We start from the raw sequence: 25,953 nt of genomic DNA, 5'->3' as shown, positions 1-25,953 counted from the left end.
ATGTGACAAAAAAGTTCTGATAGGTCTGCTCGAGGGAAAAGAGCCCAGGAGGAGTCCCCTGATGGCTCCCAAGCCAGAGGCTGGCTGCAGTGCAGCAGGAAAGCTTCGCCCTTCCCTCCCTCCCCTCCAGAAAAGGAACTTCCATATCTCGCCTATTGTAAATATTGCTAAAATAAACGTTGGGGTGTACATATCTTTTCAAACTCGTGTTTTCATTTTCTTTGGGCAAATACCTAGTGGAATTATCAGATCCTATGGTCATTCTATGTTTACTTTTCGAGGAACCTCCCTACTATTCTCCATAGGGAGGAGGTGTGGGGGGGATGGGCAAAATGGGGGGAGGGGAGTAGGAGGTGCTCCGGTTATGGAGTAATTCTGGGGAATAAAGGCACAGTGTGGCCGAGTGGTGACTGGTGGTAGCTGCACTGCGGGGAGCCCAGCCCCAAGGACAGAATTGTTACATTATGATATTGTACATTGGAAACTAATGTAACATTGTGTGTCAACTGTACTACAAAAAAGTAAAAAGTACTTCCTAAAAAAAAAAAAAAAAGTACTTCCTAGAACTGTAAAACAAGAAAACAAGAAAAAAAAAAGCCTTCTTCCAAACCAGAGTCAGGCATGTGGCCAGGACATGGTGTCTGTGGTCATCAGGGAGACTCCCTAGTTTCTGTGTTCCCCGAGTCTCTGAACTATGTCTCCGGGAGGACAGGCTGGAGTGTGGAGGTCTTCCCTGGGAGTCTACACTTGGTATTGGCAGGTTTTAAAACATTTTTATTTTTGAGGTGCCTGGGTGGCTCAGGCGGTTAAGTGTCCGACTCCTGACTTGGGCTCAGGTCATGATCTCAGGTCATTGGATTGAGCCCCGAGTTGGGATCTGAGCTCAGTAAGGAGTCAGCTTGAGATTTCTCTCTCTCCCTCTTGCTGCCCTGCCCTCTGACACTCATGTGCGCTCTTTCAAAAAAAAAAAAAAAAAAAAGACCAAACATTTAAAAAGTGTTTATTTTGGCTACTTGAGTAGACATGAAGTGATAGGTCACAGTCACCTTATTTTGTCTTTCCCTGGTGTCTACTGATGCTGAGTCTCCTCTCATAGGACGACCACGTGGGTTGGTCCTGTCTGCTCTTTACTCTTCTGATGTTCCTTTCCTGCCTTCTTTTGGATTAATCAAGTATTTTCTATTAGTCTACTTTATTTTCTCTATCAGCTTCTTAGCAAATCCTTTCCAAAAATTTTTTTTTTTTTTCCTGGTGGTTTTGCTCTGGGACTGAACACAAGCATTCTTCGGTCGAATGTCATTGAGTCGGTGCTGTGTTACTTTGGTCTTCTCTCTTCATTCCGGAGCCTTCTCCTCTCCCATTTCTCTCTCACACCTGAAACCCCCCCCCCCCCGCCCCCGCTTCGCAGGTGTAACATCCTGGCACAGGTGCACGATCCCTCATCCGCCCCATCCCCGTGGCTTTCACAACCACATCCGTTCCAAACCCATCCCGCAACATCACTATGTAGGTTTTAAACAGTTGTCTTTGAAGGGAATTATGGAAAGAAGAAAAAAGCACAACAATTTGTGTTTACATATTTGTTGATCGTTTCCAGAGCCCCTCTTCCTATTGTCTGCCTGGCATCGATTCCTCTCACTCCTATGAACATCCTTCCCCACGCCTCGCGGTAGCCTGCCTGCTGGCCACAGTCTTGCCCTCTATCTGCAAACATCTTTATCTGCTCTCATTTTTAGAGGATTTTTTTGTGGGATATAGAGTTTTGGGTTAGGTTTTACAAATCTAGCCCTTTAGAGGTTTATACCGTTGCTTCTCTCGCTGATACTGACGAGAACTCAGTGGAAATTTTTGCCATTGCTCCCCAGGGGTAACTTGTCTTTCTAAGCTGCCTGCTTTCAGGATACTCTGTTTAGGTTGTTGGCAGTTGGCGACATCCCTGTATATAAGCTTCTTTGCATGTGTTCTACCGAGGTTCTGCTGAGTTTTGTTTTTTTTAAAGATTTTATTTATATATTTGAGTCAGAGAGAGTGCACATGAGTGGGTGAGGGGCAGAGGGAGAGGGAGAAGCAGATTCCCCCCTGAGCAGGGAGCCCTCAATGCCAGGACCCTGGGATCATGACCTGAGCTGAAGACAAATGCTTCACCAACTGATCCACCCAGGTGCCCTCTGCTGAGTTTCTTGACCAATAAGTTGAGGTTTTTCACCAAATTTGTGGATTTTTGGCCATCATTCTTTCAAACACGTTTTCTGCCACATTCCGATGGCCTCCACCATCCAGGACTCCCATTACACGTGTGTTAGACCACTTTCTATCATCCCATAGGTCTCTAAGGCTCTGTTCATCTTTCTTCAGTCTTCTTCCTCTTTTTCTGATAGAATCATTTGTATTGATTTCTCTTCAAGATCACTGATGCTCTCTGCCATTTCCAACCTGCTGTTAAGCCAATGGGGTGAAATTCTCATTTCAGTAACCGTGCTTTTCTAGATGTTCCATTCGATTATTTTTATACTTCTCTTACTCTGCTGTGTGCCCCCGTCTTTATTCATTAGGCACGTACTTCTCCTTAATTCTTTGAGTTTACTGTGGGACCTTTATAGTCTTACTCTGTGAAGACAATATCTGGGCCATCCAGAGTCTGGTTTCTACTGACGGCTTTGTTTCTTGATTATGGTTTACACTTTCTGGTTTCAAGGTGTAGTAAATTTTTAGCATACGTGGAGCATTGGTGAATCACGAGTCGTAGAGACCATGGATCATCTTCTACAGAAGAGTCTGGACTTCTGTTCTTGCTGGCAGTTCAATTACTATCTTTATCACCTTGACTTTGTGTAGGCTTAGTTTTAGGCTTTTTGTTAGGTTGGATCTGAGGAATGTCCAAAGTGTCCACCAGCTTGTCAAGATTCAAATCCGAATGCTGTCTGTCTTGCACATCTTGTCAAGGCTTTGCCTTGCACTGTTTTAAGATTGGTGTAGCATCGACCCTATTTTAGGGCAGGGGTTGGCAACCTATGTATGGCTCCTGGCCACATCAGGGCAATGCCCTGTTTTCATGTGGCCCTTGAGCTAAGGGTGGTTTTTATATTTTTAAATAATTGTTTTTCTAAAAGTCCCAAAGAAAAATCTAAGACTGAAACTGTATGTGACCTGCAAAGCCGAAAATATTCCTCCCGGCCTTCTCGGATAAAGTGCGCAGACCCCCGGGCACACGGTCCTCCATCTGGGGTCTCGGTGGAATGTCCTGGGAGTTAGTGAGGCATCAGTGAGATCTTTCCACTAGCCCTGCTCAACCTCTAGTCTTTGTGCCACGCTTGACTCTGTCACAGTCACTTTCCGGTAAGCCCCATGGAGTCTCATTCTACACCTGCTGAGCCCAGCCGAGGCCAAGGACTTACAGGGAACCCCCAGGCCGACTCTGGCTCTGCACCCCTCCTTGGTTCCTTCTCCGGCTGTGCCTCACAGCCTCCAGCCGTTGGAAACACCGCTCTTCACGTCCTCACCCCGCTGCAGTGCAGGTATTGCGCGATGTACACACACTCGGCAGCTCTGTTCAAACTATTTCACACGTACGGTCACTTTACTTCATCTGCAGATGTTACCCCAAAACGACTTTCCTTACACAGGGAACTTACATGCATTAAAGTGGGGCTCGATTTTGTGGCATTCCCACAACATGCCCATTCCCTGCGGGGAAGGTCCGGTGTGGGTGGGTCTGGGGGAGGGCTCAGGACGCAAGTCGAAGGCACAGTCCCACAGTTCAAGCATTCAGCAGTTGTCCCTGACACACGGAACTAGTGCTAACACGAGTGCCGCACCCTGATGTGGACATTCACAAGGAGGCAGTCGTTCCAACCCCCTGGGAGGGTTGGGGAGGGCCGGGGAGCCCGGAGGAGTACCTGAGGCGCTGTGGGATCTTTGTTTGCAGCCGGAAGGTCAGTAATCTTGCTGTACTCTGTGGCAGCAACATTCCAACTAAACCCAGTGTAACAAGAAGACCGCAGGCGTAGCTGCTCTTCCCTCCCGCGGCGGCGGGAATCATGCTGGAACCCCAACGGCTTTCCCTGCGGCGCTCAGAGTCTGGAGAACCTGCCGAAAGCTACGTTCTGGGCGAAGGGACCCACGAGGTGAGCCACTGCCAGGCCACTGTCCACGTGCCCCTCCTTAGAGACCCCAGAGCGGTCCCAGGGTCCCCCTGCTGTGAGTGCTTCTCAGGGCCACACCAGTGTCCAGGGGTCCTCCGGGGTGCTGTCGGTGACCCCCGCGGCCATCCCCGTGTCCACGTGCGGTCGGTGACCCCGCCTGCACCCCGGGGTCGCGCCCCCGTCTGTGTGCTGCCAGTGACCCGGGCGGCTGCCGCCCGGCAGCCCGGACCCCGAGTCTCGGGGGATCTGCATGGTGGGCAGCGGCCGCGCACCGGGTGGCCAGGTGCTGGGGCGGGTGGAGACGTCCCCTCGGGCTTCCGGGCCGCAGCCCTCTCCACGGTCCGAGCGGGACCTCCGCTCCCAGGTCCACGCGCGAGCCCCGCCTGCCTTCCCCGGTCCCGCCCCGCCCCGGCCCCGCCCCCGGCCCCGCCCCCGTGTTTCTGTCGGAGGACAGCGCCGGCGCGCCGCCCGGAGGCCTCCCCTTTAAGCCGCGCGCCCCGGAAGCGGTAGCGCGGCGGTGCCGGGGCCGGAAGTGGTGCGGCCGGCGGGCGGCGGCGGCGGGCGGCCGGCTCCGGAGCTGCCTCGCGCGGCCGGGCAGGCCTCCCTGTCGCGGCGCCGCTCAGGCTCGGGCTGGCCCGGCGCGGCCTCGGGGCTGCCCATGGGGCGCGGGGGGCCGGGCCGGTGACGGCGGACGCCCATGGACGCCCCTGAGGAGCCGCAGCCGCCGGTGATCTACACCATGGAGAACAAGCCCATCGTCACCTGTGAGTGCCGCGGGCGCGGGAGGGGGCGGCGGCCGTTGCGGGGCCCGACCCCTCCCCCTACCCCCTTCGCCCGCCCCCCGCCCCTCCCCGAGCGCTCCCGGCCCGGCCGCTTCCCGGAACGGAGGTGTGGCCCGGGCGGCGGCTGCGGCGGGGCCCTGCGCGCGCCGCCCCGACCTCCGACCCCGCCGGGACGCGCTCGCGGGCGGGGCGGCTGCCCTCGGGGCGGGGAGCGGGCGCCGGGACCGAGTCCGCGGGCGCGTCCGTGTTCCCCGGAAAGTGCTCGGGGGAGCGCGAGGGCTGCGGGCGCCCGCGGGTAGGGGTCGGAGCCGCGCGACGCTGCGCGGCCACGGGCGTGACAGCTGCGGGGGGAGCCGCGCGCCGGCCCCCGCGGACGAGGCTGCGCCCCCGGCGCCCCCAACGCCCCGCTCTGCACCGCCGGGCCGGTGCCCCCGCGTCGGGGCTGGCGGGCGGTCCTGGGCGCGCCGGGACTTCCGAGCGGTCAGACGCTAGCATCGCGCCGGGGCGGACGAGGTTAGAGGCGCGCCGGCGGCCGGCGAGGTCTGGCGTCCCGCAGACCGGGGTTTCGGACTGTTGGGATCGTAGCCCCTTGCCGGTGCCCCGTGCGCTGCTGCCCCGTGCGCTCGCGGGCTGTGCGAGGAGCGCCGCGTCCACGAGGACAAGCGGGAGCCCACCGCGCGGGGCCTGGGCTCGCTGCTGTGTGTGTCTTCCTTCCGGTGTCCGGGGTCCGACCGGCGGACGCGCTCCTCCTGCTCCCCCGTCGGAGCCCTGAGAAGCTGTTTGAGGTTTAGGTTCGTGGGCTCTCCTCCAGGTGAGAAACCTCCTTAGGGACCGGGGCTGTGTCTCCGCTAAGTCCGGACCCTGCCGTCCTTCGGGGACAGCCGTCCCCACCCGTGTTTGTGCACTGACTGTCTACTTAGGACGCCGCACTTCGCTCTGCCCTCGGCCCCAGAGGGCGGTCCGTGTAGGGCTGGTCCCGAGGCCCCGCAGGCGCCAGGTGCTTTCCAGGGTCTCCGGGAACAGGGGCCGCGCCCGGGTGGTCTTCCTGTTAGGTGCCAGGGCCTGCAGGTGCCGCCCCGGCGCCCCGTGGCTGGTCTAACTGCGTCTCACACCCCGAGCTTGGACAGTTTCTGCGGACTTTCTGCAAGTGCGCTTCGGAGGACAAGTTCTTAAGTCTCAGGACCGGGCGTGTGGATTGTGGTCCTTGTGGACGCTGATGGACACGAGGGTTTACCGTCTGCATTCATGCCCACATGCGTGGTGGCCAGCCAGGGACGCGGCGTCCTTTCCCCCGGATTTACCGGAGTTCCGGTCCGTGGGGGCCCCGTGTGTACAGCGCTGGAGCCCGTGTCGTGTGTTCTCACCGTGTCCGCCGTGAAGGCTCACGACCTCTGCCTCGCTGGGTCCGGGGGAAGAACGGGGCTTCGGGAACTTTCAGACGGAGTTAGCTGGGGAGTAAGAGCGTCCATGTGGGCCGGGTTTGTGAGCTTCCCAGCTCACACTAGAGTTATGTTGGGGGGTTTCCGGGCTTGGGGCTGCAGCTTTGGGGCACTTGTCCTGGTTTGGCCTCTGGCCTTCTGTGTCTGCTCCATTCGGTCGAGCCCCTGGTGTTGTGAAGGGAGGACGAGTGCAGTGGGAAGGAGGCTCCTTCTTCCTCCTAGTTTTGATTTGATACTCGGTACCTGGTCTCCTAGTTGCAACATCTTTGTGTTCCTGGTCTGGCTGCCTCCTCTCCTGGGACACCCGGCCGGCCTCGGTGGCCCCGTCATGTCAGAGTCCTTCCCTTCCAGATGAGACCGAAGTTTGTGCCGGGCTGGAGTTTTCTCGGAGAACGTGGAGTGGACCTTTCTGAGGAGAAGGAGAGCGTGTCTGCCTCACGGAAGCGTAGGAGCCGTTTACACGTGTGTCGCTGTGACCAGAGTGGAACGTCTCCGGAGACTGGGGTCACCAGAGCCCATGACTACGTGAGAGCCTGCTGAGTGATCTTAACAGTATTCTGAAGCTCCCTGGGCGTCTTACTGGCCTTCACCCCGCCGTTAAGAGATTCCGAACCTGCCGCCCCTTCACGGACCACCTCAGCAGGGGATGCGCTTCGACCAAGACTCGTGAGGCCAGTAAGTACCAGCGAGCCTGCGCGACGGCTCGGGGATGGACTGTGTGCTGACGGCGCGTGGCGGATCCCCTACTCGGCATCCTGAGTACCGGCCTGTGATGTCTTCATCGTGCAGAACGCGCCGTGAGACCGAGAAGAAACCCAGCCGGTTTACGTGATCCGAATTTAGGTGTCGGCGTAGACTGTTTTGTTACCGCAGCGCTGGGTGCGCTCTCTGCTTTAGGATGGGGACAGGTTTCCATTCCAAGGGAATGTTGGGGAAGACACGTTCCTTTTCCAGCTCTCTCCCCTGGCAGACAGAGTTACTGTAGTTCTGCTGATCTGTGGCATCTCTTTGTGGACCGTGCGCATCGCGCCGAGAAGAGCACGTGCCGTCAGCACAGGATTTACGGTGTTCGAGGCGCTGCGGTGCCCCGTGCCCACGGTCCGATCTCACCATCCCTTCCCGGACTGCGCGGTTTCTTCTTCCGGATCTCTGGCTTGGGGTTTCCCATCTGCCACTATGAATTTTGTAGGAGGGAAAAAGGCAACAAAAATGAGCAGATACGGGATGCTTTGTACCTGGTTGGAGTTTGATTTTTCCACCTTAGGGTAAAGTTTTTATTAAAGGTGCGGGTGGTTGATCTCCCGCCCACCCTGAAGGTGCGGTGCTTGTGATTCGAGCACTGCCTCTTGAGTCCCAGAGAAGTCGCTTCAAATGTCTTATGTTCTGATCGACGCGCAGCCGTGCAGAGCCGGCCGTACTGGCCTCTCACACCAGCAGCGGCCAGCGGCTGAGACGCGGGAGGAACATCTGTCCTCAGAAACCTCACTCACTGCGTGCCTGACGGTGCCACCGATGAGACGCGGGAGGAACATCTGTCCTCAGAAACCTCACTCACTGCGTGCCTGACGGTGCCACCGAATGCCCTTGCCTGGCTTGGTGTGTCGCTTGTGCCTGTGCCTGCTTGAAACAAGAGGTCTTTTGTGGGGGACCTCGGGCGCTTCATGGTCTCGCCACATCAGATAGAGATGGCCATAGGACCGGTCTCGGGGTCCACACAGAGTTGGAAGAACGAACTTAGGGAAAGCACCCAGAAGAGGAATCACTGTGCACACCGTTAGCCTGACCGCTGAGGGGTGGTTCCTAGACTGCTCACAGGGCCTTAGGTGTCTCAGTGCCTTTTTCATGACATGCTTAGGTTAAGAAGAATAATAGCTCCATCTATTAAATAGTTCGCTTCCAATCATTTTATTAAAGGAGCATCATGTTGTAACAGTAGCTATTTGAGAAAAATCATATGCATAAGTTAGAAGAAACATTTTTCTTTCTAAGATTTTATTTATTTTTTTGACAGAGAGCACAAGTAGGTAGAACAGCAGTAGAGGCAGAGGGAGAAGCGGGCTCTCCGCTGAGAGGAGAGCCCGATGCAGGGCTTGATCCGAGGACCCTGGGATCATGACCTGAGCCGAAGGCAGCCGCTTAACCAACTGAGCCACCCAGGTGCCCTAGAAGAAACGTTTTTCATTCTCAGATAACTGCAGTGACATACTGATGGGATGGTTGCACCTGTTGGACACTGCACAACTTCGCTAGCTTGGGAGTCTGATTGGAGTTTTTTTGTGTGTGGTACTTCCTTTTGTCATAGCAACCCTCTGTTCTGTGACACAGTTGTGTCCTTGGAAGGGAGGTAGCAGGATCGAGTACTGAAACTGCACACCTCAAGTGGGGCCTGGTGCATCTCCAGCATTGCCGTTCTCCTCATCGGTTCGGAGTGCCCGTGGAGTCTCTGGGTTTGCTGTGGTGCCCGCATCCCGAGTAGGTGAACCCAGCTCCAGGGCAGACGTGCACTGATGATGTAGGAGTAAAACGTTCCTTTTCCGTTTGAACTTCGGCTTACAGGCCCGATTTACAAGATGCGCCTCAGAAGCGTTCCTAGTAAATTTGGTGTGTGCAGATGAAACTCAGGGGTCTGATTTCCATTTTTTAAGTCTGGATGAATGCCAGAGATTATCAAGCATGGCAGGCCTCCCAGAGCCAGTCTTTGCCTGGGAGGGAATGGACGACAAGGTGGGGGGCCCACACGGAGAGACGGGAAGGGCCGAGGGGTCGGGCTTCGGTGGGAGTGCGAATGACTGACTGAAGAACTTGTTGTCTAAAAAAGCTTTTTGCCGGTCGTGAGGTCTCTCTTCATGGCGATCAAGTGTTGTCGTGTGCGTGTGTCTCAGGGTCCGTGCCAATCCCCCGCTGCTGCCCGGGCCTGGGTGCCGCGAACCCTGGTCTGGCCCTTGTCAGGCAGCCCCCTTGATCTGCAGGCCTCGGAGCCGGCCCCGGGGCTCTCCTGCCCCTGTCCCCATCCGGTCTGCTGGGAACTGGTCTCCGCCTGACTTTATGTGCCTTCCCCAGTGGTTCGGACTCACAGGGTATTTGGGCTCTAAGTAAAAACGGATGCTCTTGGGGTCATTCTTGACTTCTCCTTTTCTTCACAACTGGCGGTCAGTCTGTCCTATCATTTATCTTTGATGCTTATCCAGAAGTCAGCCACTTCTCCCCACCTTTACTGTTGCTCCCCCAAACGCAAGCTGCCTTCGCCTCGACCTGGGTGTGCTCCTGCGGCCTCCGGTGGCCTCCCTGGTTTCATGCCAGCCCCTTGAGGCGAGTTCTCCGTGGGGCGGGGGGCGATCCCTCCGGGGGTCCTCAGAGGCACGCTTTCCTCCTGGGACCCTTCCAGGGCTAGCCGCCTTCCGAGCATAACCCTCGCAGACCTTCCCGTGGGCCTGGCCCGGGCCTCACCCCACCAGCCCCGTGGCTTCCTGGCCGCCCACACTGCCCTTCTGACCCTTCACTGCCTCTCCCCGCTCTGGGAGCTGCTCCCGGACCACCTCCCACACCCCGCTCACTGTCGGGCTTACCGTTGACTTGATTCAGTCTTCTTGGCTCTGCACCCCCGACAGAAACATTTTGTTTTTCCTTCGCTCATTGTCTTTCCTCCACCCCGACCCAGGCTGCCTGCGAGCCACAGGGTGAGGGTCCGGAGTATGCTGGTCACTGCTGGCCTCCTGGCTCCTGCAGCTGAGCTGGGCACACAGTAGGTGCTCAGTAAATATCCACTGAATAAATAGGATAGATAAATGAGTGAGCGTCTCTCTAGGAAACACGGTGCTGTCTCTGAGGCGTCCATGAGTTAGAGGCTTTTGACAGCATGGAGGTATGTTCTTGAAATGTGGGTCATGTTGAGCTAAGACGGCTTTCTGGGAAATGCTTGGAGAGCCTGAGCCCTGATCACCCAGACTTCTTGTAGGGAGCCTGCTAGGTGCCCAGTGTTTGCACCGCTGCAGACCTCCACAGGCTTCGGACCCCGGGCGTCCAGGTTAATCCAGCAGAAGGAAGGAGGCTCAGTGCTGTGCTAGGGACCGTCTTCCCTGCACCAGTCCTTCAGAACTGGGCTCAGATATGCTTTCTTTACTATAAGTCAGAGAACTACAGTTCTTTACTACAAACCAAAGCCTTCTTGGGTTGTGGATTCGGCCTCTGAGGGGGCAGGTAGGATCGAAGGACTGCCCAGCTGGCAATTGCGTGAAGCCTTGAAAGAGGAGCTCTGTAAGGTTCCAGACCAGCCTCAACCCTAAAAATGCGTCCGTAAAGGAGCAGTAGATTTCTAAAATAAAGAATGGAGTCCGGCAGTGGACTTGCAGGGTCAGAAGGTCAGAGCAGTTGGAATATTGCCGGCTGCTTCCCAGTCGCCCCGGGAAGAGGTGCGTTCCAAGGCCCACTCGCATGCAGACTTGTTCTTTGGTGGCTTCGTGGAGCTTTCATCTGCCTGCTGGAAGATTCCTCCACCATCCCGCCCCAGAGCTGTGCCCCTGGCACCGGCACCTGCACCGTGGTCCGTCTCCAGCACCCATCGGGTTCCCTTGTGCTCCTTAGCAGGTGATCCCCACTTCTCCCCCAGGCGTGGGCAACCTCTCTCTGCTTTCTGTCTCCCCGCAGTGGTGGTCTCTCGACGTTTCTACACATGAGACCACGTGGCGTGCCGTCTCGTGGCTGGCTTTCCTCACCCAGCGGCCTCCCCTGTGGAGGTCGTGCCGTCCCCTGTCGTGTCCTCCTCTCATCTCCGGGTGGTCCGCCGTACGGGTGGACCCCATCTTGTTTATCTCTTTGCCAGGCGAGGGGCGTGTGGGTTGTCGGCTCTCTGTGGCTGCTGTGAGGAGAGCTGCCGGGAGCACTTGCACGCCCGAGTGTGGGCTCCTGTTCCCATTCTTCATGCGGAGACCGCAGGAGCGGAATTGCTGTGTTGGGTGATAAGCTGATATCTGACTTGTTAAGAAATTGCTAATAGTCCCCGAGTCTGTACTGTCTCAGATCCCACCAGCGGTGGTTGCCGGTTCCGGGGGCTCCGTATTCCTGCGGGGACACGCTGGTCTGTCTTTTATTAGCTATCCGAGTGGACCTGAGTGCTGTCTGGTTGGGGTTTCAATTTGCATTTCCCTCACGACTAGTGAAGTTGAGCCTTTTTGCCTATTCTTAAAAGCCATTTGTACATTTTCTTGAGTGAAATGTTTACTCAGATATTTTGCCCATTTTAAAATTACGTTATCATTGAATTATAAGAGTTGATGAAATTTGCTGATACATGTCCTTTTTCAGATCTGTAATTTATTTGTGAATACTCTTTCCTAACTTTTGACTGTATTTTTTCTTAGTGCTGTCTTTTGAAGTACATTTTTTTAAAAAAAGATTTTATTTATTTATTTGACAGGCAGAGATCACAAGCAGGCAGAGAGGCAGGCAGAGAGAGAGGAGGAAGCAGGCTCCCTGCTGAGCAGAGAGCCTGATGCGGGGCTCGATCCCAGGACCCTGAGATCATGACCTGAGCTGAAGGCAGAGGCTTAACCCACTGAGCCACCCAGGTGCCCCTGAAGTACATTTTTAATTTTGAAGAAGTCTAGTTACACTTTTTTCCTCATGGATTGTGCTTTCAATGTTCTCGCTGGAGTCTTTGTCCAGCCCAAGGTGGTTGTAGTTGTCTGCGGGGCATTTACCTGATGATTAGTGAAGTTCTTACGTGTTTATTGCTGGCGGGACCCCTTCTTAACCATGTGTTCAGCCGTGTTTCTCGGACATTCAAGAGGTGTGACCGAAAACATGTCTAAAACATGAACTGGAGTAGCAGTAGGAAAAAATGTGCTTTTTATTTTTGTACTTTACACTATATGCATTAGTTTCCCAGAACTGTTGTCACAACTTATCAGAAACTTGCTGGCTTCAAGCAAGGGAAATACATTCTCTCAGGGGTCTGGGGACCAGAAGTTGGAAGTGAAGGTGTTGGTAGGTTGTGCTCTCCCTCCTGCGGCTCTGGGGGAGGGTCCATCCTGCTTCTTCCAGCTCCGGCTGTCATTGGATCCAGTTTCTGCCTTGTCCTCACTTGGCTACCGTCTCTGCATTTGCTCTCCTGTCCCTCATCACGACACTGGTCACTGGATTTAGGGCCCACCCAGATGATCTGGGTGATCTCATTTGAGATCCTGAACTTCATTACAGTTATAAAGATCCTTTTTCCAAAGGAGATCCTATCCACAGGCTCTCGGGCTCAGGCGTGGACAAGTCGTTTTGGGACTGCGTTCCTTCCCTACATCACGGTGTCCGCCTTGGTGTCCTGCTGCGTAGCAGCCAGCATCCATTGGGCTGCTCTGGTTTTACATCACTGCTTTTGTCTTTAGAGGTTTGTCCTTGTCAACTCTTGGCCACGGGAATGATTCCTGGGCGTCTGGGACCTGGGGCTCTAGATGTTGACCCAAGGTGGGATGATCTTTTAGAAATAGCGAACATTTTTTGTAGTCTCTCCTTCCTTGATTATTTTCCCCTCGGGAAACAAATGCCTTTATTTGGCTTTTGGGCTTATGTTCCGTAATGTTTTGTTCCTTCATATTATTTTAGGCCCTTGTTTGCAAAACTTAAAAAAAAAAATGAGTAGAGAAATTGTGAAGAAACTGACAACAGATTTAGACCTCGTCTCACTGGGAACTGTTGTATGTTTGGAAAGTTTTCTTGTTTTTAGCAGATCTGTTTAGCACTTGGGAGCAGTTGGATATATTTTAGAGCTAAGATTTTAGGTAGAGCCTTGGCACTAACGGTACCCCATTGGGGTAGTAATTTTTACTACCTCACCGTGCACCATTCATGGGCACTTTTAGACCAGCTGGATCAGTTAGTAAGTTTGCAGGCACGGAGGCGGACACAGAGTGGGCCGTCGGGTCATTTTGAAGCAGAAGCCCCAAAGGCCGGCTCCGCTGTGCCCGAGCCCTCGGTGTGTGACGGCGCAGGGAGGACCCGCAGCCAGGTGCCCGACTTCTCTGCCACGGCTTCACCGAGCAGCTGGGAAGGCAGACAGCATCTGCCCACGTGGAAGGAAGGGGCACTTGTCCCTAAAATTACCCCTCAGAGAAAGCCTTTGCCGCAGAGTTAAGTAAAATAGAAGTCTCGCTTCCTTTGGTTCAGCAGTCGAAGCACTGAGTCAGTCAGCCGTGCTGGAGGTCTCCAGTGTGATCTTACCCGTTCTAAGATTGCATTTGTATCCCGAGACCATAATCTGACGGCCAGCAGTGCTGGCACCGCCGCCGCAGGGTGTCCCGAGCTCTGGGGCCCGGCGCTGGCTGCTGTAGACTACGAAGGGGTTGGGCCAGGCTCCCCGGTCAGCAGGTGCACATGTGCTTCGAGGCCCCGCACTGTTGTCGGGGTTTGGCTCACCTCTGCCGGCAAAGACCCCAGCCCTCATGGAGCTTCCCGTCCACTGGGAGGAGGGACACGATGGGCAAAAATAGCAAATTATGCAATCAGTGATTAGTGCTGTGGAAGAAAGAAAAGGATAAGGGAGGTGGGAGAGTTGGAGCGTTTCACACTTTTTATGATGGAAAGTTGGCGATGTGTGCAAAGTAGAGTAGTATAATGAAACCCCACAAACCTGTCCCCCGACTCCAGCAGTTGGGAGGATTGGCCAGTCCTGCCCCTGTCTGCGCCTGTTCCCACCAACCCTGTGTTTCCAAAGCAGACCCCGAGCGTGATGGCACGTACCTGCACGTGCGTGTGTTATGGGGTGAAGCGTTGTCTCCCCTCTCGTGTGCTGGAGCCCTGAAGGCCAGGGTGACAGTTTGGAGCTGGGGTGTTCGGGGGGGGAGCGGGCTGGAAGAGGACGGAGTCTGGGCCCCGAGGATGGAGCCAGGGGCCTCCGCGCGAGGAGGAGGAGTGCACTCCCTCCCTCCTCCAAACCGGGAGGAACTGAACGGCCCCATCTTGACCTTGGACTTCCGGCTTCCGGAATTGTGGGGACAGGTCGGTGTTGGTGAAGCCACCCCGTCACGGTCTTTCATCCCGGCAGCCCAAGCTGAGACAGTGTGTGTCTCTCGGACGGCGTATCGCTAAGAGATCAGGACTTTTAAAAGCATAACCGTAAAGCCTTATTCGCATCTAAAAAAATTTTCCCTAATATCAGATACTCAGCGTTTACGTTTTCAGTGTGTCTTCAACGTCTTTTTCTTTTAAGCTCTTTGAATTAATTGGTGTCCACATAAGGTTTGGAGCTGTGCTCTCCGTCTGGCTTCAAATCTCGGGTTTCCCTCCGTCTCCCCTTTGTTCCGGGCGGTTTACAGAAGAGCTTGGGCTCGGTCCTGCGGCCTGTCATGCTCCCTCCCCCCGCTTGGCCAGCTGTGTCCTGGGGTGCCCTCTGTCTTCGGGGTTCTGTGTCTCCTGGAGGATGGTCCTCGGAGCCAGAGGCTGGGTCAGGTTCAGGTTGAATGTTTTTGGCAAGATGGTCTTCTCCACCAGTGGCGTGCCAGCCCCACTGGGGTCTCTCTGATGGGAGCGGCCTTTCTGTGGCTCATGCCCTGTGGGGCACAGACTGGCGGGATTCCAGTGTTACCATTTCGTCTTCACTTGTTAGTGGAAATGTGTCTGTAGAAAGTGTGTGTTGCGGGAGGGCACCTGGGTGGCTCAGTTGGTTTAACGCCTGTCCAGGGTCCTGGGATCGAGCCCCGCATTGGGCTCCCTGCTCTGCGGGGAGCCTGCTCCTCCCCCTCTCTCGGCCGCTCCCCCTGCTTGTGCTCACTCTCTCTCCCTCTCCAAATAAGTAGAGCCTTTTAAGCAATGGTGTGTACGTGTGTTGCTTGCTCGTCCAGTGGCCTGGATTGTGTGGGTTCACGCACTCACAGGGAGTGTCCTCCAGTGGTGATCATTTCCCCTTTGTTTTTTATCATTATGAATTTAAGGATTTAAACCCATCTGCTTTTTTTTTTTTTAAAGATTTTATTTATTTATTTGACAGAGAAAACAAGTAGGCAGAGAGGCAGGCAGAGAGGGAGGGGGAAGCAGGAGCAGAGAGCCCGATGCGGGGCTCGATCCCAGGACCCTGAGATCATGACCTGAGCCAAAGGCAGAGGCTTAACCCACTGAGCCACCCAGGCACCCCCAGGACTCGGTGGTTTTAATGAACTGCTAGATCTTCTGTATTTTCTTTCTTCCCATTCTGCGGAGACTTGGGGGTGACAGGTAGAGCGCTCTCACACCGGAGCTGCCTCGGGTCCCCCAGCGGGCTCCTCCCCCGTTTCTGATTACGCAGTCCGGCCTGGGAACAGTCCTTTCTCAGAAACCCCTGGCGGCCGCTGCTTGTCCGGGAGCCCCTGATCCCACCTTGTACGGCCTCTGCCCCTTCGCCACCAGCAGTGACTTGTGAGCACAGATTTCAGATGCTTCTAGTGTTCTCTGTGGCGCTTGGACATCTCGCACCAGGAGGCATGGGCCGCTGGCCAGCCTTGTTCTTTCTCTGGGGCTCTGCTGCCAGCCGTGCGCGCATTTAACTCCCTTTGTTTTTTTTTTTTTTTTCCTGGTATTTTTAGAGAAAGCTTTTTTAAAATTTAACTTTGTTTTGTAATCACATAAAATATTTACATGCTCTCACAACTGGATCTTCCAAGCAAGGTATGGAGTGTAGATTTCGGTCCTTTCCACCCTGACTCTGTCCTCACCTAAATATTCTCCTGCCGTTGAAAAAAAAAATTCATACGCATTCTTACTTCCCTTCTTAGGAAGCAGGTCACAGACCAAGACACGGTTCCCCTGCCTCCCTTTTTCTCTCAGCACTTCCTGGAGATCCTGCCCGTTGGACTGTCCAGCCGCACAGAGCTCCGTCCGTCGTGTGGGTCATGGGTGTTCTGCGGTTTACGCTCCTCCGGTCCTGTCGGGAAACTGGATGGTTTTGTCTCCTGAGCTTTCAGATAACCCTGAATCAGACAGCCTCATGGTGTGTCTGTTGGGATGGATTCCTTCAGGGATCGCTGGGGCCGTGGTAAACTCGTAATTTTGCTGAATGTTGCTAAGTTCCTCTTGGTAATGGTGAGCCTTTTGGAAGCTGCAGCCAGACCTCACTGAGAAGGTGGTCTTTGGGAACTCTGGGGGAAGGGGGGTTTCAGGAGCGGGTTTCTCCAGAGCCCCGGGGCAGGGCTGGGCCTGAAGCAGGCAGCTCTCCCAAGCTGGAAACGCTGTGACCCCAGCTGCTGCGGTCACCCTGTAGTTCTTCACGTGAAAACCTGTGAACTGTTCAGGCTCCTTCTTCCCCGCACTTGCATTCAGGTGCCTTCATCCAGACCTTCGGTTTTCTCTGCTCCTTACGTTTGGGTTGTGTTTGGTCTCTGAGCTCCAGAGAACGGCCCGTTGGCCTCCTGGTTAGAAGCGTCTGCTTAAACCTCGCGGTGCTCGTGGTGTGTGCTCAATTATCTTTCCTGTTGGAAAAGACAAAGACTTTGGGGCTGCATATCTTGTCTCTGTGTGGGACCTTGTCTCTCTGTTCTCTGTGTATAAGCTTTGGTTCCCTTTCTGCAAACTCCTGCCGTGTGCAGTTCAGTTATCGCAGACATATTCTCTACCTTTTCCCCTTTGATCACACCCTGGGGGTAGTAATTGATACAGAGACTGGCTCCTGGGAGGGGGAGAAGCAGCGTGGGCGGGCGACCGTGTGCACGGGGCCTCACAGCGAGGGTCGGGGTGGAGCTGGAAGCCCCGTGGAGTGGGCGTAACTTGACCGCCAGCAAGGAAATGGCAGGACGTTCTGATGCGTGATCTAAAATGGGCATTTGGGCAGGACGGCTGGCAGGCAGGTAAAGGCCATCCCCACCGTCCCCATCATGTTGGCTGTAGGAATTACCCTTCTTCCAACGTGGCCTCTGCAGCAGGAGGCTGGGGAGGGCTCGCTTGTTTCGTGTCAGGCCTATGCCTCGCCATGAAGGGAGGGCAGTGTGTGTGTGCAGAAGCGGGTCCGTTGCCCAGTCATTTCAGGGCACAGACTAAGCCTTGGCTTCTCCTTCTAGAATCTGGGTGACATCTGGATCTCGTGTGTTTTTTCTCCTGAACCCCACTCCCCGCCTCCGAGCCCCAAATGTGCAGCCTTTGCTGTGCAGACGCTCTGGGAAGGCCACGACGATGCGTTTGGTGTCGGTTTTCCCCATGAGAGAGCTGCCGATGTGAGGCATTAATTTTCTCTCCTGCGCCAGTGTTGTACGAGACGTACAGCGCAGACGCCTTACACACGGTTGACCGGGCTGACGCGCCCTCCCAGCTCCTGACCTTGGATGTCTGTACCCTTCCTTTGCAAGTCTGTTTGGCCAGAAGCGGTTGAGGAACAGTTCATTCGTGCGCGGTCTCTGGGCAGGGACAGGCATCGTTAGGGCGAGTGTCCGTGCTCTCTTTGATTAACCCCTGTTTTCAAACAGGAGTGCGCTGCTCCCTGGTGAACTCTAGCTTTCTTTGGTTAACGGCACGCTTAAAGAACGGCTCTTTCTGAACATTTTTCTATACAACAGAGGCCAGGTAAAGTATATGTTTCCTTTGACTTATTTGTTCAAAGGTAGAGACTCCTAGGATCCCTTGCTGGGAAGGGCCTTGAAATTGGTCACCCGGTCCTAGCCCAGCCACTCCGTGGCGGTGTAGCTTCTGAAGTCCCCGCGAGGAGGTGCTCAGAGCGGGGACACTCGGTGCCCCAGTGCGGGTCTCGCACCTAGCACCTGCTTCCTGTTGAGCTACAATCCGTCCCCCCTCTTTGCCACCCCTTAATGCGGGGGGAGGTGTGTGGAGTCCTGCAGGGTAGACCTGATGCTCTTAAATTAAGACGTTGTCCACGAGGTATTTGAAGACCTCCATTTCGCTAACAGGCTAAAATAGCCTGGATGCCTTCAACTGCTTGGGATATAAAGTACGAGGTGTGTTTTATTGGAAAAGTTACTCTGTCCCTTTACTAAGATTATACTAAAGAATTTGAAGAAAAATTATGCTGTCTGAGGGTATCAAGTATTTAAAGACTTGATGTAAGATCTTTGACCCAAGGTAAATGTCCAAAGAAAAATACTGATCTGGAAGATGTATGTACTGTGCGGAAGGCTGCCCGTCAGTTGCAGATCCGCCGAAACTTTTGGTTTTCTCTGCCGCTTTCTAGTGGTCACAGTGTCCTGACTCTTTCATATTTTCATGAGATTTCATAGCTTTGCGTGTTTAAGGGCTGGTAACTGGCCAGCTGATGACAGAAGTGTTCGCAGCTGCTGGAAGGTCTTCTGGAACCTGTTCCTTCAGACAACCGGCTTCGACAGAGCCTCTGAGATGAATTACCAAATAACACAGAAATGTATTCATCTTAGGGTTCTGGGGGTCAGAAGTCTGAAATGGGTCCATTGGGCTAAAATCAAGGGGTTGGCAGGGCTGATTCCTTCTAGAAGAGAAGCCATCCCCTTGTCCTTTTCTAGCTTCTAGAGGCTTCCCACATTCCTTGGCTCACGGACCTCCTTCCATCTTCAAAGCCAGCAGTGACCTGTTTAGTCCTTCTCATGGTACCAACTTTTCGGTTCTGGCCTTCTGTCTCCCTCCTCCCCATGGAATATCTTCCCCTCCGGGCACTTGGGCCCACCTGGATAATCCGGGGTAATCTCTTTATTTAAGATCACCTGATTAGCAACCGCGTCTGTCCTTGACCTTACGCCTCGAGGGTCTTGTAGTGTACCAGTGTAGTGTTACGTTACAGTACAGGACTAGGACAGAGATTTCCAAACGCCCTTAACACATGTCTGGGAAAAAACAAAAATCGTGGGGAGTAATGATTGTACAAGCGCGAGAGTCCCGTGTCCTTCCCAGTGGAGAGTAACTTTTTGGTTCAGCCTTGCGTTTTTCCCGAGACGTAATTTGTAGCTGTCGAGCACTCAAACCGCATTTGGTAATTCAGCTACTTTATCTGTAGATGGTTCAGTGGCAGATTCAATCTTAATGTCATAACTGAGTCCTAAAATATTCTAAAACTCGTTGCATAAACATTATAGGAACATCAGCAACCAATTTACAGCTTTTTGAATATAGGTACAAACAGTTTTCTTTTGTGTTAGAGAGAATCGTACCTTTAGTTTGGACGTCCTGTGTTCCTGAAACGCAGAAAGTGAGCGCCCCTGTCATCTCGTCCCTCGGCTAGAGCCCCACGGGACAGTTTGGTGTGGGTGTGGCTTTCCATCAAGGGGGCGGCGGTGGAGGGGGGTTGCCTCTGGTCCTGGACTGGTCAGCTGGTCCGTTGCCATCCAGTGTTAAGAATTAAAAATGGGACTTTTTGTTTTGACACTAAGTAACTGTGACTTTGTCGTCGTAGCGGACACAGAGATAAAGTGACGGAAGGCGAACGAAGGTTTGCACTGTTCTCCAGGTCGCTGGAGACTGATGCAGACGGTGGGACGGCTTGTGGCTGGGGTGGGGCGGGGTGGGTTGGGCCTGCTGTTAGGCTTTGGTTAGACTCTCGTCTCAGGGACAGCATCTTGGGTCAGGAAAGACTGTCCAGCCTGCAGGTTTCTATTTTTGCTATGATTGCCTTCTTTGAAGATGAGAGTTATTTCAAAAGAGCTGTTTTCTTACAGTCTTACTGTTGGGGATCACAAACCCAAGAGAAGCGTCTGTATGTGTAGTTATCGATATTTTCTCAACTGGACACACGTTAGTGCCTTCTCAGTGTTGATCCAAGTTACTGATTACTTTCTCTGTAACTGAGTTCCCAATTCTTTTTGTTTTAAATTTTTTTTTTCATTTATTTATGTGACAGACAGATCACAGGTAGGCAGAGAGGCAGGCAGAGAGGGAGGGGGAAGCAGGCTCCCTGCCGAGCAGGGAGCCCGAGGAGGGGCTCAATCCCAGGACCCTGGGATCAGGACCTGAGCTGAAGGCAGAGGCTTTAACCCACTGACCCACCCAGGTGCCCCTTCTTTTTGTTTTAAAGGTATAAGAAGAATGTGAAATACGACCCATTTATGCTTAAATCACTGGAATTGTATTTTTTGAATTCTTTTTCGCTCCCTGTTTAATTAGCAGTCTTATCTGCTCTTGGCATAAAAAGTTTTAAATTGCACAATTAATAGGTTTAAATATATGCTGGTAAAATTCTCAGAATGCAGTAATAATCCAGGAAGTACCAAAGGTCTGGCCAAAAAATCCAGAAAAATCCTGCTGTGGCAGGAATAAGACGAAAACAGGTTCATGTAATCAGAAACCAGGGACTCTGCCTGCCTTTGTTGGGGGGTGTCTGAGCTGGGCTCTTCTCGGCCGGGGGCAGGTGCGGGTGGGTCTGGGCAACACCCTGAGTACCGGTGTCCCTCTGTTCCCTGCAGGGCGACTGTCCCAGTGTTTCCCTTCCCATTTGAGTGGCCCCTGTGCCTGTCCCCGCTTCTCCCTCTCCTGCCAGGGCACAGCCACGTTCGGATACTGGCCAGGGGCCGAGGATGGCTGCGGTGGGCTGCACACCCCTGGAGCTGCCCCCCAGATGTGTCCCCTCTAGAGATGAGAACGGGGGCATGTTAGACACATGCAGGGGTGAGATGTTCATGTTAGTAGTTATGCTCTAGAGGACCCTTATTAACTATTTTGAGGAGTCCCCCTTCCTCACACACACAAAGAGGGATCTTAGTTGTTACAATAAATACTCTGACTTCAGTCTTTCAATAGGCCTCTTGAGGTGGAAAAATTAGCACGGGCGTTTTCTGCACAGGGTTCTCTGAGGCTGGGCGCATCAGCCTTGAAAGCCCCTCCTGGGCGTCCCGGGGTTGTAGGATACTCCATACCAAGAGGAGGCTCTGAGGATAATGATGGGTGTGCGTTCTGGAAAGTGAGGGTAGTTCTTCTCCGTTCTCGGTCGGTGGGTTAGAGAAATCTGACCTTCAAGTGTAGACCAGGGGTGCCGTGTTTGTCCGCTGGGGCGCTGTGACGAGCAGCCGAGGGGCCCAGCGCGCAAGGCTGAAGCCAGCCAGCGGGAAGCTGGAGGTTCTGAAGTCCAAGCTCAAGGTGACCGTAGCTGGGGCTTTCCCTCCTTGCCTTGCAGACGGTGGTCTTCTGTCTGTGTTCTCCCGTGAGCTGTTCACACCCCTAAAATCTCTCTGTGTCTCCACATTTTCTCTTCTGATTAAAGGGCACCGGTCAGATCGGATCAGAGCTTGAAGGCCTGAAAGACCTCATTTAACGCAGTCACCTCTTTAAAGACGTGATTTCCCGGTACAGTCACATTCAGGGCCACCAAGGGTTAGGATTCTACATGGATTTGGGGGGAGGGGGGCACAGCTCAGTGTATAAGGCCCTGAGGCTGAACAGTCCTATTTAAGTCCGCAGTTACTATGCTAGCTGACATGTAATCTTTTCAGATTAAATTTAGGACACAAATTAAAGGTTTATGCCATGAGAGCGTGTCAGAAAAATTAACTTGATGGCCTCCATTTAGATGAGTTTTATTGTGCTGGTAGGGTTTTCCGAGGGAGGTACGTGGGGCACGTAGGAGGCTCTCTGGAGCCGTGTGTACACGTGCGGGCCTTTGGGACAAGGACAAGGACCGGTGAACGCAAGCGAAGCAGGAGGGGGCCTCATCCTGCTCCTTGGCAGAAGAGTAGTCGCTTTTGTTCATTAATCCTGGAACCTTTTAATTTTAAGGAGGCCGTGGGAATGGCCATCCAAGGTAAGACGTCCAAGGCTAATTGATTATTTTCTTATTTTAACGATTTCTAAGATGACTATCAAATAAATGAATACGATGAAAAATGATACGTTAAAACATAAAAATTTGTTTTTATTCTAACAAAAAATGTAGTAAGAGTAACTCGGACTACTTCGTGGCAGGCCCGGGGTTCAAGGTGGTTTACTTGGGTTCACTCATTTGACCTTCGCCACAGCCCAGGGTGTTCTCACTTCCACTCGCCAGGCAGCCCGGGGAGGCTCAGGAGGGGTGGCGCTGGCCCCAGGTGCGGGCGCTCAGCTAGGAGATGGCGTGGCTCTGAGAAGACCCCAGCCAAGGGGCTCTCAGCGCCCGTATCCTCCCCTGGCCCCCACCTCTGACTCTGGCTGCCCAGAAGCGTTGCTACTCTCAGCACTGACTTGATATCCTTATGTGGTGTGGGGGAGGTCGTATATATATATATATATATATATATATATATATATATATGTATGTATTTTCATGATAGCAAAATAAGCAGATGTGTTAATGGCCCACATCAATTCCCAATGATTTCTTTAAGATCAATGCAAAAGCAATTTGGATAATGGTCTTGCTTCGAGTTTGACGATCCTGCAGTGTAAGAGTTCGACTGGTCTATATTAAAAGGTTCTTCTTTAGCTTAAGTGTAATGTGGTTACCCTATCAGTTTTGGAGAGCTAATGGACTTTGCAGTCTGTTAACGCTGAGATAAGAGCTGAGTTAAAAACTCACCCCTGCACTCAGAGCTGGCGTCCCCCGTGAGCGAGGGCTGTGTTCCAGACGCATTGGCCTCTCAGACCTCATCATCCTGGCCTGTGAAACGGGGTGGCGCTTGCCTTCCTGTGCGGTTACCGTGAGGCCTGACTCTGGGAAGGCTCGCCAGGTGTCCTGTGTGTCGTGTGCGCACACAGAGTGTCCTGTGTCCGTTTTAGCTCCTTCCAGCATCTGGATGCATCGTGAGTTTATTTTGGTGAAGAAGTTCACATTCACTTCTCAGGGTTTCCTTTTTGGCCGGACGTTTGTGGCCGTTCACGTCAAGCAGAAGGAAGCAATGGCCGTGGGTCCCACGCTCAGGCGGCTGGTGGACAGGCACCAGCTCCCACTCTCCTTAGCTTTGTGGCCTTGAGCAGGTGCTCCGCGTCTCCCAGCCTCATTCCCTGACCCTCGTTGTCCTCAGGGAAAATCGTGTGCACTGCACGGAGGTGTCGCAGGGTGACGTTAGACTGTGCAGGCGAGAGCTAGGTTTTCTTGAGACAAGTTATTTAAAGGTGTGCGACAATCTCACTTTGTGATGTCATTTTACTAAATATAAAATTGTCTCAAGTTACCAAGTCAATAAATTCTAGAGCCCATTTTGCCTGTATTCACCTAAAAATGTCGTAACTGGATTTCTTTTTATTCCCGTTGTAGGTGCTGGCGATCAGAACTTATTTACCTCTATTTATCCGACGCTTTCCCAGCAGCTTCCGAGAGAGCCGATGGAATGGAGAAGGTGGGGCACGTTTGTTCTTTGGCTTTATCTCCTCATGGTTTTGTAGGCATCTCTGTGAGCAAGTAAGGCGTGAAAGCTAGAGCCTGAGTTGTGAGGTGTCTTGTAAAGAAACCGAGCGGTCACATAGTCCGTGGGCCTCACTTGGAGAACTATGTTGATTTTCTTACCAAAACATAAGGCGGTGGAAACAAGACAGTAATTCTGAGTTAAAGGCCCGCTTTTATAGGAACGACCTCTGATTCCTCATGGCGCATCAGAGTGTATCTTTTTTAAAAAAAAAAAATTTATTTAAATTCAGTTTAGTTAACACACAGTGTATTATTAGTTCCAGAGGTAGAGGTAAATGATTCATCAGTGGCATAGAACACCCAGTGCTCGTCGCACCCCGTGCCCTCCTTAATGCCCGTCCTCCCGGTTACCCCATCCCCCACCCCCTCCTCTCCAGCAACGCTGGTTTGTCTCCTTGAGTTCAGAGTCTGCAGCAGAGTGTCTTAAAGGCACAGACTCCACTTTAGAGCAGAACACATGGCCTTTACCTGCGGTCTCAGCTAGGGCTCCCCTCCCTGGGCTCCTGTACTCCTTTCTTAAGGGCGAGGAAGTGCGTGGAAAAATGTTATTTGTAAATTAGGGGGGACACACTGGACCAGCCATCCTGTTCATCCTTTTGCATGTGATTGTTTGTCTCATGACTTGTTCGGAGAAGTGGTCCACATTTGAATTATCCTATTGGAAAACTTACTTCTGCTAAGATGAGCTGTCATTTCTAGAAACTGTTTGGAGTTTGACTTGTTAGAACGGGGGAGTCGATTTTAGTCGAGGTGCACGCACATCTCCGGTGGTTAGTCCTGCGCGTGTCGTCGCCTTCTTGCTGCTGTGTTTCCCTCTCCCCGCCGGGTGCAGCCCGCCACCGCGGAGAACCGCTCTGGCTTCCTGGGGATCTGGAGGTGGGAGCCGGTCTCGTGTTTGTGTCCGGCGGCATGGCAGGAGGCGTGCGGGTGATTCCTGAATTGTGCGTATGGAGCAGACAGCAGGTAGGAGAACCGTTCAGCATCCGAGGAGGCCGTGCTGTCCGCGAGAGACGGCAGCCCTGCGGAGGAGTCAGTGTCCGGGGAGACGGAGCGGTCTGGAGAGGTCTCCAATACGCGGTATTTAACCCTTCAGAGAGGCGAGCGAAGAGTGTCCATGAAACAAGACGAGGGCCCGTAGGAGACAAGGAGAGGCTGTGGGTCTCGTGTGTGTTCCTCTGGTCGCTTTCCTGCACCGCCTGAGCTGGAGGAAGGGATGATGAGGCCGGAGGGTGACGCGGTGGAGACTGGACATCTTCCCTGGAGAGGGACGAGAGACGGAGGCCTCGGGAGAGGCGGCTGAGCCCGTGCACCCTGCATCTGCCAAGGCGGCTCCTGGAGATGCAGGCAACGGTGCCAGGAGGGACAGATCTCACAGGACCACCATTGCACCGGCCTGTGGATCCAGCTGTGGACGGACGAGCTCCAGCCCTGTGGATTCGAGGCTCCGCAGAGAGTGGGGAGAAGGACTGTTCTGACGGCGGCCCGTCTGGATCGGAGCAGGTGCCCAGGCGGCAGAGTTCTGCGCCTCTCCGGTGCTCCCCCGGCGGGACAGTCGAGGACTCATCGTGGCACAGACCGGACGCCATCCTGGAGGAGACCGGCCCCGCGGTGCCTTCCTAGTTGGAGCAGGAGGCCTTCCGAGGGACGCCAGCCGGAGGGAGGACCTGGTGGCTGAGGCTCGGACTCTGCGATTGTCGGAGAGCCGGGGTGGGGGTGCGACATGGGGAGCGGCGAGTCCGGGAGCTGAGAACGTGGGAAGACCAATAGCACATCATAAAACTGTCACCAGAGCGTGCTGCCAGGCTCCAGACCCCGGTGCTGCTGCATTTAGTAGGGGGGCCACAGAGCCAGGGGGCCGGGGGGCGGGCAAGAGACAGGCGGGCAGAGCTGAGCCTGCTGCTTCCATCATGGACGCTTGGACGTTGTGTCTGACAGGACGGCGTTTGGGGAGATACTGTGCGCTAGGTGGTGGCCGCTAGAGCATGTGTCCGTCTGCAAGCTGTGTGTGAGTTCATTCGGAATGAGGATCCCGTGAGGCCATCCCAGAGTAGTGGGGGCCCTGAGTCCGATGACAAGTGTCCCGGGAAGACACAGCCGCTCGCGGAGGAGCAGTCGCTTGGACATGGCTGCAGAGACGGGCGTGAGGGGCCCCAAGCAGAGACTGCCCGGGTTTGCCGGAGGTAGGAGGGATGAGGAGTGAGTTCTCCCGCCGACTCTCGGGGGGGCCAACGCTGCGAGCGCCTTGATTTACTGTTTCTGGCCTCCGAGCGGTGAGAGAATTGATGTTTTTTCTTTCTTTCTTTCTTTCTTTTTTTTTTTTAAAGATTTTATTTATAGACAGAGATCACAAGTAGGCA

General features: G+C 53.8%; 1 protein-coding gene across 2 annotated transcripts in view; it reads left to right on the top strand.

Moving 5' to 3' along the window:
- The first annotated feature begins 4,694 nt into the window (after positions 1-4,694).
- TRAPPC10 (trafficking protein particle complex 10) overlaps positions 4,695-25,953 on the top strand; it is a 76,824-nt gene continuing 55,565 nt past the window's right edge. For both annotated transcript variants that reach the window (XM_032865210.1, XM_032865212.1), the window contains exons 1-2: positions 4,695-4,906; positions 23,447-23,528. In XM_032865210.1, coding sequence (XP_032721101.1) covers positions 4,840-4,906; positions 23,447-23,528 — 149 coding nt within the window. In that variant the 5' untranslated portion in view covers positions 4,695-4,839. The remainder of the gene's footprint in view (positions 4,907-23,446; positions 23,529-25,953) is intronic.

This window comes from Lontra canadensis, unplaced genomic scaffold (genome assembly GCF_010015895.1).
Source record: "Lontra canadensis isolate GAN:19392208 unplaced genomic scaffold, GSC_riverotter_1.0 scaffold29, whole genome shotgun sequence".
NCBI lineage: Eukaryota > Metazoa > Chordata > Mammalia > Carnivora > Mustelidae > Lontra > Lontra canadensis.
Note: the sequence above shows the minus strand (reverse complement) of the source record. Positions and strands in the feature narration are given on the sequence as shown.